Source organism: Dendrobium catenatum, unplaced genomic scaffold (genome assembly GCF_001605985.2).
Source record: "Dendrobium catenatum unplaced genomic scaffold, ASM160598v2 fragScaff_scaffold_908, whole genome shotgun sequence".
Taxonomy (NCBI): domain Eukaryota; kingdom Viridiplantae; phylum Streptophyta; class Magnoliopsida; order Asparagales; family Orchidaceae; genus Dendrobium; species Dendrobium catenatum.
The window spans coordinates 1,037,456-1,053,430 of NW_021319370.1; the positions used below are offsets into that span (position 1 = coordinate 1,037,456).

The 15,975-nt window shown below is 42.0% G+C and overlaps 1 protein-coding gene across 1 annotated transcript in view; it reads right to left on the reverse strand.

Annotated features, from left to right (window-relative positions):
* Nucleotides 1-6,329: 6,329 nt before the first annotated feature.
* Nucleotides 6,330-15,975, reverse strand: part of LOC110112653 — a 32,707-nt gene continuing 23,061 nt past the window's right edge. Inside the window, exons 2-3 of the mRNA XM_020844953.2 lie at nucleotides 7,718-8,149; nucleotides 6,330-7,624 (exon numbers count right to left, since the gene is read on the reverse strand). Coding sequence (XP_020700612.1) covers nucleotides 6,593-7,624; nucleotides 7,718-8,149 — 1,464 coding nt within the window. The 3' untranslated portion in view covers nucleotides 6,330-6,592. The remainder of the gene's footprint in view (nucleotides 7,625-7,717; nucleotides 8,150-15,975) is intronic.

The window sequence follows — 15,975 nt, forward strand, 5'->3', positions numbered from 1 at the left end:
TTTTTTGGTGGGAGGAGGGGATGAGATCTCATTTTGAAAAAAAAAAATTAGAATATTTGAAAATTTTGTATTATTTAGTAATTTTTTTTGTCTAACTTTATATAACAATTATTTTATGAATTATATGTAACATTAATTTTTTGTTTTTATATATATGTTTTATGTATCAATTAAAATAATTTGATTTTATATTATTTAAATGGGAAATATACTACATAACAAAAAAAAAAATCTATTTTACAATTTAAATTTATTTATATAACTCTGTGGTTGCAATATATATATATACATTAAAATTATATTTTATTTAAACAAATTAATATTAAAGATTTTCTATATACTTTAAAAATTAAAGTCCTATCTAAATAAATATTAAAAAAATTAGATATAAAAAATATAAAAATTATGTGTCAAATCACATTTTAACTCTGAATTAGGTCAAAACAATCGGGGCCAATGTTTTTTGGGCGAGCATGACGCAATAAAGTTCAGCTAATTACGATTGTGCCATGACCGTTGCAGTTTGTTTGACCTGTTGTTGGAACAAACAATTCGAGGTTCATTGACCAAACCTTCATGTCTTTGATTGTGTAAGCACCGTGTCGTAACACGATAAGACTTAGCAGGTCAAACTAGGCCTGCCGACGCGCACACCGACCCACAGGTAATTGTTTGGAAATTGCTTCACGGATCAGATCAGCACAACCGTGTGGACCGCCCTGGCCGGTGCTGACCGCCCGCTGATTTTTGAAACCATCAGTTCATTCAGTTCCAAAGTTGAAGAGATATACACGACAGTTCTAAAAAATTAGAAAAAAAGTGATTTTATTCGTTCAACATCTTCTAAAAAATCAGACACCTTATCCTTTTTTTGTCACTATGGCACTCCTATCCTAAAGGCATCTTCAACCGAAAATCTCATTTTTCATTCTAAAATGTCGTGAAACTAAAAAATGTCGTAATTCATCTCCAATCGAACTCCATTTTACCCACTTCTGCGAAGATAACGGTCTCTCCTCTTTCACGCGTTTCTTCAGCAAATCCAGTTGAGTGCAACGCCAATATTAACGTCTCACTATTCACCCTCCACCAATTAGCAATTTTTTTGTCGTTCAAATGGAGGAAACCAAGTACTAGAGACGCCCTAAGTGTTTGGCTCCCATTCCAAAAAGAAATTATTCTATTCATACACTGAACCGTTCAGAAGAGAATCAGAATGCATTACATCACCCAGTACACACCCACGACACATAGTAAAAAAAATGATATGACACATTCTGATTCGTCTCCAAACAACATTCGTATCCGCATAAAATAATTTTATCGGTTCCAAGGTTGGACACTTGGGTTTGTTTAGGATTTTTTTAAAAGTGATTTTTATAATAATTTTTTGTGAAAAACAATTTCTTAGCATAAACGTTTTTTAAAAGCAGTAAAAAATAATTATCAAATAAAAATTATATTTATAGTCTGAAAATCAAATTAGTTAAAAAATTATCTCGAATGAAACTTTATAATTCTTTTTTTGGGATAACGATAACTTTTTATAAATATGATTATAAAATTATTGTGAGAAAAATAATGTAATAAAAATAAAATTTGTTAGTACAAAAAATTCTTGAAGACATTACAAAAGCAATAGTAAAACAGAAATTTTATTTTATTTTGGATAATAATATCTAAAGTCAAGTATTCAAAGTTCACTGTGATAAGAATATCTAGAGCTTTGATAGAAAGAATGGCCATAATAAGCGGCTGCAGTCGCAGTAGAAAAACTTGATAATCAGTCTACAGGAAAACTTACAATGTTATCATCGAATACAAAGTAAAACGAAGTTCCAAAGAACTCTTAGAAAAGCAGAAAAGCATTAAAAGAGAATCTGGAGAGCCTTGCAAGATTAAGCATGGGTAGAGAGGTGTTAGACCACTATGCTAAGCCAGCTGACATTCCCGATCGTGATGATGATCATGACCGTTCATTCTCTGCTCCAGCAACCTGCATCATTTGATCCTAACTACTCGTCTCTTTACTTTACTTATATATATATGAGCACTGTAAAAGCTGTTACGAAAAACCACCAAAACTCCTTCATCGTCCTGATTCGTCTATGGAGATTAATCCTGCTTATCTTACTTGGCAAATGGTGGATCAAAATCTCATGGTAGCCATCTTCTCCACCATTTCTCCATCTCTATTACCTTATGTGCTCAACCTTGAATCATCTACCGACATTTGGTTTACTCTAGAACGTCAGCTCTAGGCGACAAACAGATCTTGTATCCTTCGGCTGAAGAACGAACTTCACCAACTTCAAATGAAAGATAAATCTATGGTACAGTGCCTATCAGAGATCAAACACCGAGTTGATGCCATCAATGTCGTTGGATCTAATATTGATTCCCGTTCATCTTCGGCGCAAGAGCGCTCGACGCAGGGTCCCAAATGAATTGGCTTGTTCGATCGAAAGACATTATCATGTACACACTTAATGGATTGCCCTCTGCCTACAATGCCTTCAAAACTGCAATCCGCACCAAACTTCATCCAGTGAGCTTAGACGACTTTTACACTCTACTATGCAGCGAATAAGTAAACCTTGTTGCCGAGCAACCTCCGAAGCAATTGACTCCTGCCCAGTATAACTCAGCCTTTGCACTCGCATCATTTAGAGGTCGCAATCGGGGCTCCTCTCATGGCTGCAATACTCTTCAGAGAGGCAGACATGCCCCATATTTCAACACGCGTGGAGGTTGTCGTTCGTCCTCGGCCATAGTTTGCCAAATATGTACAAAACTGGGTCATTCAGTTGCTTTATGTTGGCATCGTACCAACTTAACATACCAACCAACCTCATAAGCTCTTATGGCTCAAGAAGAAGAACCCTTCACAGATGAATGTTTCCTTGACTCAGGCGCATCAACACACCTCACGTCCGATACATCTAATATGCAGACAATTCAACCCTACTCTAGTTCCTCTCAGGTACAGGTTGGCAACGGTACTCATCTTCCCATTGCCCACTCCGGACAAGGAATACTACCGACCCTGTCCTGTAAGCTTCACCTACCTAAAATTCTACATGTTCCTCACCTCACTCATAATCTTCAATCTGTCCATCGTTTACTTGCAGATAATTCATGTTATCTTGTATTTGATCACAATGGTTTTACTCTTAAGGATTCCAAGACTCACATAACTCTACTTCGGGGTCCCAGTTCTCGCAGTCTCTATCCCATTAAGCTTCCCGTCTCCACCGCTAACCACCGTTCGGTCCCCTCAAAATCAGCTCTTCTCAGTGTCTGCACTACCACCTCTATGTGGCATATAACCGTCTCGGGCATCCCGCTCATGGTGTTCAACAACTCCTGTCTTTTGTTCTTAATTTCAGCTTCAACGTGTCTACTTCTCACTGTGACGCTTGTGCTCGTGCCAAAAGTCACCGATTACCATTTACTTTATCCTCTCTTAAGTCTACAAAATGTTTTGATATTTTACATATGGATGTATGGGGTCCTTGCACAATAGCTTCAAATCAATGCTATAGATATTATCTTCTTATTGTCGATGATTTTCACGTTTCTCGTGGGTGTTTCCTCAAATTCAAATCCAACGTTTTATCAACATTTCTAACATTTAAAAGACTTGTAGAAACTCAATTTCAAACATCTATTAAACAATTACAATCTGATCGTGGCGGTGAATTTGTTAACAATAAATTTACTCAATGTCTATCAGACTTTGACATTTTACATCGCTTCGTGTGTCCCTACACCCCACAACAAACCGGCATTGCCGAAAGAAAACATCGATGCCTATTAGAAACTACACGCTCTCTCCTATTTCAAGCTCATTTATCTGCTCATTTTTGGGTCGATGCACTCCTTACAGCCACTTACCTCATTAATCACCTACCTTCCAAAACCACCTTTAATATCTCCCCCTTTCAACGCCTATATAATCAGCCCCCAGATTACACTCACCTCCGCACTTTCGGCTTCTTATGTTACCCTTGGATACCACCAATTCACAGTCACAAACTCGAGCCATGATCTCTTCCTTGTGTCTTTATGGGATATTCTCCACAATCAAAAGGTTACAAATGTTTGGACCAAACTTCAGGCCGTATTCACCTCTCACGGCACGTCAAATTCATTGAAACAATCTTCCCCTTTCACCATACAAAATTCACACCAAGTCCATCACCCATTCCTCTGACCTCCCCACTCACCCTCATTCCTGCTACCTTGCAAACTCCACCAACAACCTTTACGCCAACCCCCAGTTCTCCAGTAACTTCAAGCCCCCCGACCACTCCTCAACCTCTCAATATCACTCATATCCCTTCAACTACACCAACCACTTCACTTCCCAACTCTCCATCTCCACTCAACTCTCGTCCAACTCCTCCCCCACCTCCACCTAGACATCCTATGCTGACCCGGCTTCAAACCGGTCACCTTAAACCCAAACCAATTCTTGACCCTTCCCATACAAAATTTCCTGTCTCCTACTTCCTTTTCCGAAGTCAACCGGTATCTTGAGTGACGTTCGGCCATGTCTGTAGAATTTCAAGCTTTACAACAAGGAACATGGTCCTTGGTTCCGCCTGAACCTACCCACAACACTTTCGACTATAAGTGGTTCTACAAAACCAAGCTACAAGCAGATGGCTCGGTAGCTCGAAGCACGCCATGTAGAGTAAGGTTTCAAACAAGAATACATAATTGACTATACGGACACATTCAGTCATGTTGAAAAATTCCCCACCATACGCCTTCTACTCATTACAACCACGACATTTAATTGGCCTACTTATCATCTCGATGTTTCAAATGCATACCTACACGGTACTCTTGATGAAGTCGTCTACATGAAGCAACCTCCGGGCTTCCAAGATCCTCAATATCCTCATCATGTTTGTCGATTGCATAAGACAATCTATGGTTTAAAACAGTCACCTCGTCAGTGGTACTCCACCTTTTCTACTCAACTCATCCAGTTTGGCTTCCAGACAAGCCAATCAGATCCCTCACTTTTATTATTTCACAAAGGCACTGTTTTTCTGTACTTGTTTATGTAGATTATGTGCTCCTTACCGGGAATGCTCCGCATGAAATGGACAAACTATTGAAATTTCTGCACACTAGCTTCACGCTCTGAAATCTTGGACAAGTCACCCAGTTCCTTGGTATTTAACATTACCAAAACCAATACATGCATCTCTCTGTCCCAAGCCCACTATATCACGACAGTGCTCAACAATGCAGGTTTGCTCATGTGCAAACCTGTACAAACCCCACTGCCATCTAAAGCTCATAATGCCTACTGCCGCTTCTGAACTAATTCCTTAGCCAGACATTTACCGTAAGCTAGTTGGCTCTCTCCAGTACATTACTAACATCCGACCGGACATCGCCTTCGCCGTCAATCATCTATGCCAACATATGCACAAACCTTAGCTACTTCATTACCAGCTACTGAAACGAGTACTACGCTATCTACAAGGTACACTCCATTATGTATTACCCATTCAATCCTCCCCTCTACAGCTTCAGGCCTACTCAGACTCCAACTGGGCCGCCGACACCACTAATTGTTGATCAATCACTGGCTTATGCATTTTCCTTGGCACAAATCTTCTCTCATGGTCGGTTAAGAAGCAACCCACCGTTGCTCGCTCCTCCACAGAAGCGGAGTATCGCGCACCGCTGCTGTCGCCACCGACGTCATGCTGCTTCGCCGACTACTTGCTGATTTTCAAATCCACCTACTTGAGCCCACTCCAGTATATTGTGATAGCACATCGGCCATTGCCTTGGCCAATAACCCTGTGTTTCATGCTCGGACAAAGCATATATAAGTTGATTATCACTTCATCAGAAATTGCATCAAAGATCATAAAATTATTGTCCATCATATTACTTCACAGGATCATCCGGCAGACATTTTTACTAAAACTTTATCTATCCCTAGATTTACTCTACTACGAAGCAAGCTAACAATTAAGGAATAATTGTTATCTTGAGTGGCGGTGTTAACTAACATGTCCAGCTCCACTCTCTGTTGCAGACCACTACGCTAAGCTAGCTGACATTCCCGATCGTGATGATGATCATGACCGTTCATTCTCTGCTCCAGCAACCTACATCATTTGATCCTAACTACTTGTCTCTTTACTTTACTTATATATATGAGCACTGTAGCATCTGTTACGAAAAGATCAATAGCCAAATGAAGTCTATTCGCTCTCTGGTTTTACTTAACATTCTTCAAGGTGCAAATTTATCAACCACATTAACTGTGGAAGCAGACAGTTTGAAAGCAAAACGATGGAAAATCTTGAAAATATTATAAAATAGAATCATGTGAATATTTAAAACAGTACTCCATGTAGGAGGATGCAGTAGAAAACATTATAACCTCGGTATCCAAAGAGGCTCGCAGTTGAAAGTAAATTCTAAAGGGAAGCATACGCTGAACAAGTCACTATCAAAGTCTCTGCTAAAAAAACATTCACGGTTATGTAAATCACATAAACTTTAATAGAAAGACCTACCTTCAGTTACCTGATGAAACCCTTCTTCGTGGCAGTCATTCACTATTAGGAAGAGCCTCTTCCGATTTGACATCAACACCAGGCCCAGCAATCTCAGCCTCATTTGAAGCTTCATATTCTGGGAAAGTGGCATCTGGCACAATGGGAAGAACAGTGCTATCCATAAAATCACTATCATCTGATGCTGAATTATTAGTCCCTCCCGCATCTGGTTCTTTAAGGGAGTTTTGTCCATCAAGATCAGGCATTGCAACCACTTGTTCATCTTCCATTGCATCTGGATGTCCTAAGCTTTGCTTAACCTCAGACTCAGGAGCTGCACCTTCAGCTTCTTCTTCAAAACCCCCAACTTGACAGTGTTGCTCAACTGCAAGGGTTTCCATCTGCTGAGAATCGATGGCATCGGCTCCCTGCTGCGGTATTTCATGTCTTAGCGCAGCTTCCTGTTGCAGTGTTTCAAGATTCTGGAGCCCATAGAACAATGGCTCTGGTCCTTTACTTGAATAGGCTGTTGGTTGATTGGGAGGAATGTAGACGCTGATGGGACCATAAACAGAACCATGGCCGTCAAAACGTTTGATACGAGAAATATGCTTCTTTCCGGAGAGATGGCACTCAAACACTGCCATTGTATCACACATTACATTGCATACAGTACAAACCCTAGGCCGGTCTCTGGGGCGATCTTTGGGTCGTTCACGGTTATGTGTTCGATCAAAGCTCTTGAAGTGTTTCCCACCACGGCTTGTCCTCATCATCTTCTGCTTGGAACCACGCCACCTTTCATTCCTATCATAACCAGCCATCCTGCGCTTCTTACTTAACCCATCCATGGGCAAGGTTTCATCTTGTGACGCATCAGTTACAGGCTCTGCTTGTCCCTCGGGCATCTGACACTGCTCAATATCCATTTCTTGCAGATTATTTTCTGATGCAACAAATACTTTGATTGATCCTTCCACCACCGGCTCTTGTGCTGATGAAGCAATATCTTTCTCAAGGCCTTTGCCAGCTTCAGTTCGACCATCAGATGATGGAATGACTCTATTTGTTGCGTATGTTGAACCCTGGCCATTATTGCTAAGTTTATGTTCATCTTCACCTTGCAGGAACATATCAGGTTTAAAAGCAGTATTGAATTGCAATTCAGCAGATATTACCTTCTGTTGGGCTTGTATCTCTTGAACTCTCTGCACCGTTCTCTTATGCCGCTTTCCATTCCTGTGCTGCTCCAAAATTTCCAAGCTGTTGCAGTCCACCCTACATATATCACACCAAGCAGCTGGAATAAGTGATTTTTGTGGAACTTTTGGTGTAAACAATGGGCGTCCTTGTGCATGTGCTGCTGCAGATACTGATGGTTCTAAAGTGGTTGCGAACGCAGTTTGTCTCTGCTGTGAATCAGGTGGAAAATGTTGGGGTCTCCTTCCACGACCCCTGCTCATACGCCCATGCCCACTGCCACGCAACGGGGGAGGTCCTCCACCATCCCTTCCAGAATGGCGCTGACCTATGCGGCCTCGATTTCCACCTCTACCTCTCATTGGCCCACCACCTCTTCTACCAGCACCCCTATGAGCTGTACCTCCTACCTACAGTAATCAAGATACAAAAACAACTATGTAAGAACAGAAATTGTTAGTTACATTCTATACATTACAAAAGGATATAAATAATGTAATGTTAATAACATAAGCAAGTCAAGAGTTAGCACAAAAAATGTGTTGAATGCCGTAATATATACAAGCATTAGTGAGCTTCAACCCATTCATTCTAAACCTCCACTTTACAAGCATCTCATGAATTTTGGGATGAATTTCGATTAAATTATTCATTTGAAAGTAGTAAAGCGTTTGAGAAATCTAACATTTTTTTGTGTAAATTCAGACACATCTAAAACATTACCAGTTGCAAGGAAGGCAAATCTGAGATCAAACCACATTTAAGGGTTGTTTGGGATCACTTTTTATTTTTTATTTTGTTTTATTCTATTTATATTTTCATAATTGATATGAAATAAAATATATTTGATATCTTAAATATTAAAATCTTTTTATTTTTTTTTTAAATCACATAAATCGGTAATGGTAGTGGTTACAGATGATGGTAGAAGCGGCGGTGATTGGTGGTGGCAATGATGGTGGCCAACAGTGAGGGTTGGCAATGATGGCAGCTGATGACAACAACAAAGGCACTGTCCAAAAGCGCCTAGGCAGTTGGTTGTGGCTGGAGTGATTCTCATTTTAAAAATAATGAAAACGCATGGAAAAAACCTAAGACTTGTTTTAAGCATTATTAAAACAACTTGGATTTGTTTTAAAATTTAAAAAAAAAAAAGGTAAAAAACAAAATCCAAGTATTTTTTATTTAAAAAAAAAAACAAACAGGCACTAGGCAAACTAAAAAAGATTCATAAATGTTCAAGATTCAGCATGAAACATAAGGATCTAACATAAGCTACTCATCAGAAACCTTACTTCAATTTTTAAGCTGGCATTTAGGTACAAATCAGTGCTTAGAGGAGAGAGAGACTGATAGGAAAGTAACCAAAAGATAATTCATGTAAAGACTGCTAAAAATTATGCACATTCAGGCACAAAAACGTACTAGGACTACTAGCGAAAAAGATAACAAACAATATGGATTCGACATCACAAGTACTTGAATTTATGGCTTCAAAGTTAACTTCAACTGAAACGGTTAATGCAACAAATGAAGTAGTGGAGTGCAAAATCAGGAAAAGTAACTATCACCAAGAAATGGAAATAGTAAATGTGCTGTGGTTCAGCTAAGAATTTGAACATTAATACCATCATTAGCATTACCCCTATGCTTCATAATCACATCATAATATACAGAAGACCCATAGTTCTATCAGCCTCCATAGTTCTGCTATGCCCTTATCATTCTTATGTATTTTCTATCATCTCACCAACATAGTACTCCACTACCCTATGCTCCCTTTATATGTATATGTCTATATGGCAAAAATTAATAAAAGAAGCAGTCGCAAATAAACTTTCTGCATGCCCAATACAGTGACAAACAAATTATGACTGATGAAAATAAACTAGGTTGTAAAATCAACTGGACTGTTAAAAAACTCGAGAAAAAAAGATTGAAAGGTTTACAACATAAGCATTACTTTCTGCATTTTGTTAAGGAAATCATTACTCTTTAAGAGTACATTTTTTTGTTAAATCTAGAACATCCAAAAAGTATATAACAAAGCAAGCTGACAAACAAAAGAACAAATTCAAGGTTTGCGCCTTCATGCACTATGATGCCAACATGGCAGCATCTTTGTTGAAGGACAACCAGATTGAAACAAATAAAATCACACTTATGAACAGTCTTTGACTGAAATTGACTGAAATTTAAAGCCACGACTAATCCATGAGGCTCCAAGGCTAGGATATCTTGCATGGACTAAATGTGAGCACAGAAGGCTACATCAAAGGGAACATAAAAGGCTACATAAAAAAGAGGCAAGCATATAATGTTATCCACATATGCCACAACCTTTTTTCTCTCTCTCTTCGTTAGGAGAGTGGATATAAGGGAACAGACGAACTAACTTACTTTTAGTCTTTATCTAGATTTTTGATATTTTAAGCATGCATTAACTGGATTTTGAATTCCGTGATGTGATCTTTCAGGTAAGTTCTCTGTTAGACCCAATCCAATGGAACGGTCTAGCCAGTCCGACGGAACCGGCTTACGTGACTTGAGGCGGAACTCTTCTGCCTCCAGGAAGAGCCGCGCGATCTAAAACCGCCCAGAGAGCCCAATAGGAAGGATTTTTTGGGGAATTCAGAGGAAAATTTGAATGTAGGGACTGTTTAGGAATTTCCTTTTGATTTGTATGCATTAATTACTTTGTTTTCCTAGGGTTATGGCATCTTGAATTTGGCTAAAATTTGAGATCTCTTAGATTTTAGGCTTCCTTTGGGCTCTAGCTGCGTCTAGAGATTTGGGAGCGATCGATCCTCCTCTAGAATAGAGGATCAAGTGTATCTTGCTATTTTCCGTTTCGTTTTCATCAAGTAATACAAATTATCTATTGTTTTTGTGATTTTGTGCGGATTTTTGTGAAGAATTCTCGTTGTTTTTTTAGAAGATTGATAGGAAATACTCGTGGTCTACAAGTAATTCCTATCAAATTGGTATCATAGCACGTCGATCGAAGGGAAACCAATGGCCGAAAGGAAAGTGAAAGTTTTGGAGAAAGAACTTGGGCAACTCAAAGCAGATTTTGAAGAAAATATAACTTATTTTCAAAGTCAGATTGCATCCGTCAATGAAAAGATGGAGGAAAAGTTCGCCGAGGTGGAAGACATGTTGAAGAAATTACTTGAAGTCAAAACCAAACCAATGACATCAGAAGCAAAGGAAACTACCGGCGGCCATGGAAGAGATCGGAACCCTAACACGTCTAAGGGAAGGGAAAAGCCAGAAGTAGAGATCCTAGAGGGAGAAGACGGAATGCCTCCTCTAGAACCACTTTCTAGGGAGGATATGAGCATCGGCTACGCAAGAAGGGGTGCTGAATTTGTAAGGCGAGGGGAGGATTTCGATCACCGGGGTGCTGATTTTGAAAGAAGAAGAAGGGATTTTAATGAATGGTTTGGGTATGATCGACGGAGGGAAGATCGTGATAATTGGGGAGCGGCACCTCCGCTTCGAGGAATGGGAGGTTATGGAGGATTTAGGGGAAACGGGTGTGACCCGAGGGTGAGGAAACTAAATATGCCAATCTTTGAGGGGGATGATGCACATGGGTGGATTTACAAGGTAGAAAGATATTTCGTCGTCAATGGGCTGACAGAGGAGGAGAGATTGATGTGGGGGGGGGGGGGGGGGGGGGGGGGGGGGCTGTGTTTAGAAGGGAAGACTTTGTCTTGGTATCAGTGGAGGGACATGCGACGACCCATACAGAGTTGGAGAGAGTTCAAGGATTTTTTGATATAACGTTTCCGAACGAGCAAGGGAGGAGACTTCTACGAACAGTTCTTCGCCTTGACACAGAGGGTTTAGTGACGGAGTACCGAGAGATATTCGAGAACCTTGCTAGTCGATTAAACCGCCTTTCTGAGACAGTGCTAGAAGGAAACTTCATGAAGGAATTGACACCAGAGATCCGAGCAGCAGTTAGAGTAATGAGGCATCGTGACTTGGGAGAGGCTATGGAGCTAGTTCAATTGGTAGAAGATCAGAGGCACCTGGAGGGAGAAATGGGAGACGACAGCTCAGGAGGCTCGTACAGGATGATCACCACCTTATTGAAATCCAAGGAGCCATCACCGGATACTCTTCGAGGGACTTCGAAGGAAAAGACTGCAGGAGAAAAACCTGGGGACAAATTCAAGAAGCTCACAGAAACAGAATTACAGGAGAAGAGGGAGAAGGGGCTTTCTTTCAGATGTGACGAGAGGTATACGCTGGGGCACAGGTGCAATGATCGAACTCTTCAGGTGCTTACCGTTTGTGATGAAGAAGGAATGGAGGATGTCGTCTTTCCACCTTGCAGACAAGATGGATCTTTGGGAGGGGAGTATTGTCAGACCCGGTCCAATGGACCGGTCTAGCCGGTCCGACGGGACCAGCTTACGTGACTTGAGGCAGAACTCTTCCGCCTCCAGGAAGAGCCGCGCGATCCGAAACCGCCCAGGGAGCCCAATAAGAAGGATTTTTGGGGGAATTAAGAGGGAAATTTGAAAGTAGGGACTGTTTAGGGATTTCCTTTTGATTTGTATGCATTAAATACTTTGTTTTCCTAGGGTTAGGGCATCTTGTATTTGGCTGAAATTTGAGATCTCTTAGATTTTAGGTTTCCTTTGGGCTCTAGCTGCGTCTAAAGATTTGGGAGAGATCGATCCTCCTCTCGAATAGAGGATCAAGTGTATCTTGCTATTTTCTGTTTCGCTTTCATCAAGTAATACAAATTATCTACTGTTTTGTGATTTTGTATGGATTTTTGTGGAGAATTATCGTTGTTTTTTTAGAAGATTGATGGGAAATACTCGCGGTTTATAAGTACTTCCTATCATTCTCCCTCGTATTCATTTTAAGTAGAGCAATAAAGCCTCTTATTTCCTCCCAAGAGCTCCCTGTTTCTATAATGTGGTCAGACTCCCTCACTTTCCCAAGTTTGACTCTCTCTCTATCATCTTCTTCTCTCTCTAATCAGAACTAAAAGCAAGGAAAAAGGGTTCCACCAAGGAGTAAGCAAGGAGGAGCATTGCTATCAAGAGAAGGATCAACTAAGAGAATGCATCTCCATTCATTTTAATTATCATCTCTAGTTTAACCGTTAGATTCTAAATTCAGTTGTAAGTTTCCTTTTGCCGATCGACAGGATATGATGAAAAAGATGATGGAGTTTCAAACCCAATCGGCGACGTCTGATGCAAAAGGGCCAGCAGCGAAGAACATCAACACTGAAATCCATCGGGAGGAAGAGGAGGTGAAAATCGTGGAAGGAAGTAGGGGAAGGCCTCATTTGGAGCCTTTCCAGAGCGAGGAGAGAGGATGAAGATATGGGGAAAGGCAAGGCTATGGATGCGTGGAACCAAGAGGTGTTGGTTGGGAGCATCGGGGGGGGGGGGGGGGGTGGGGGGGGGGGGGGGGGGGGGGGGGGGGTTATCATGGGCGTCGGGAAGCTGTTTTTGAAGATCGGAGAGGGGATTTTGAAGGGGAATTGGGACAGGGTAGAGCAAGGGAAGATCGGGAGACATGGGGGGGCCCAGGCACATGGGAGAGGGGAAACTATGGAGGATTAAGGGGGAATGGCGGGGATATGAAGGTAAGAAAATTAAAAATGCCCATTTTTGAAGGGGAGGATGCCTATGGGTGGATCTACAAGGTGGAGAGGTACTTTGCTGTTAACGGTTTGACAGAGGAGGAGAACTATCGGCAGCAGGCTTGTGTCCGGAAGGGAAGGCACTCTCTTGGTACCAATGGAGAGATCACAGGAGGCCTATCCGGAGCTGGGAAGAATTCAATGACAGTTTGTTAGAGCGTTTCCAAACCGATCGAGGAAGAGACTTCTACGAGCAGTTCTTTGCCCTAGTGCAAGAGGGGTCTGTGGCGGACTACCGAGAGAGGTTTGAGAATCTGGCCAGCAGGGAAGAGCGCTTGTCCAATACGGTGCTGGAGGGGAATTTTAGAAGGATTTAAAGGCCGAGGTTCGAGCAGCGGTGAAAGTCCTGTGCCCAGGGACCTGGGGGAGGCCATGAAGCTTGCACAGTTGGTCGAAAATCAAAAGAATTTGGAGAAGGGAGATAGGAGTAGTAGTAGATCAGGAGGCACTTACAGGTGGACGACTACCCACCTAGCCCCCAAGGGAGCGTCCAAGAGGCACTTACAGGAGGGATGAAAGAAGCTCTGAAGGAAAAAGCAACAGGAGGAGGAAATGGGGGGCAGTTCAAGAGGCTCACTGAGAAGGAAATGCAAGAGAAGAGAAAAAAAGGGTTGTGCTTCCGATGTGATGAAAAATGCATGCCATGGCATAAGTGCAAGAATTGAACTCTTCAAGTTCTCCTCGTTTGTGAAGACAAGAAATACGAAGAGGAAGGGGGAAGCGATTTTTAGGTGGAGGAAAAGATGCATCTGGATGTGGCAGAAGTCTCTCTCAACTCCGTAGTGGGATTCACTCCGAGTCACACTATGAAGGTAAAGGGAGAGAGAGCTGACCGGGGAGTCGTGGTGTTGATTGATAGTGGGGCAACCCACAATTTCATTTCCACCCAGATTGTGGAGCTGCTGGGGATGAAGTTAGTAGATACTGGTGGCTATGGGGTGATGATGGGCACGGGGAAGGTAGAAATGGGAAGAGGAGTCTGTAGGGGTGGTGCTGAAGATCCAGGGCATACAAGTGAAGGAATACTTCCTTCCTCTAGAATTGGGGAGTACGGATGTCATCCTAGGGATGAAGTTGTTGCAGACATTAGGGGAAACCAAGGTCAATTGGGGCACTCTGCGAATGGAGTTGGTGAAGGGAGGAAGGAAGAGGGTGATTCAAGGTGATGCGGGGCTGACCAAGGCAGGGGTTTCTCTTAAATCCCTAATCAAGACAACTCAGGAGGAGGGGGAAGGCTATTTGGTGGAATTACACAGATCATAGGGAGTGAGTGTGGAGGAAGGGGGAGACATACCCCTCTCCGTGCAGCCTTTGATCCAGGAGTTCGAGGAGGTTTTTCAACCACCTCTAGGGTTGCCACCACCCATGCCATCACGTTAAGAGAGGGAGTATCACCTGTTAGCGTACGACCTTACCGTTACCCTCAGTTTCAAAAGGATGAAATAGAAAAGTTGATCAGAGAAATGCTGGAAGCAGGGATTATCAGGCCCAGCACTAGCCCGTTCTCTAGTCCTGTTCTATTAGTGAAGAAAAAGGATGATAGCTGGCATTTCTATGTAGACTACCGCGCACTCAAGAAGGAAACTGTACCTAATAAGTTTCACATACCAGTGATTGATGAGCTTCTGGATGAGTTGAGTGGAACAGTGATTTTCAGCAAGATCGACTTGAAATCAGGATATCACCAGATACGAATGAAGAAAGAAGATGTGCCCAAGACCGCCTTTAGAACTCATGAGGGCCACTATGAGTTCCTAGTGATGCCCTTTGGCCTCACCAATGCCCCAGCCACGTTCCAGGCACTCATGAATAAGATCTTCAAACAGTATCACAGGCCATTTGTGTTGGTATTCTTCGATGACATCTTAGTATATAACAGAACAGAGAAAGAGCATTGGGGACACTTAAAGAATGTGTTAAAGGTTCTCCAAGAGCACCAGTTGAGGGCTAACTTGAAGAAGTGCTGCTTCGCACAAGCTAGTGTGGAATACTTGGGGCATGTGGTATCCAAGGAAGGGGTAGCAGCAGATCAGTCCAAGATTGAGGCCATGCTTAAGTGGCCACTGCCCAAAAATCTAAAGGAGCTGAGGGGATTCCTAGGGCTTACAGGGTACTACAGAAGATTTGTGAAGGGATACAGCACTATAGCTTGGCCACTCACTGAGCAGTTGAAGAAAGATGGGTTCTTATGGGGGGAGGCAGCTACGACAGCATTCGAGAAGTTGAAGAAAGCTATGACCACAGTTCCGGTCTTAACTTTACCGGATTTTACTCAGGCCTTTATAGTAGAGACAGATGCATCGGGATACGGACTAGGAGCAGTGCTGATGCAGAATCATTTTGAGGATTACGCCTCAATCCGCCTCGAGGCTTACGCCTCGCCTCGATTCCCGATTTCGCCTTTTAAAACATTGGTTCCTCAACCATTTCTGAAAAGAATTGTTCAGACTGCAGAGGATGATACTGAAAAGGAGTACGGCTTACCACCCACAGATAGATGGTCAAACAGAAGTAGTCAACTGGAGCTTGGAAACTTATCTGAGATGCTTCGCATCA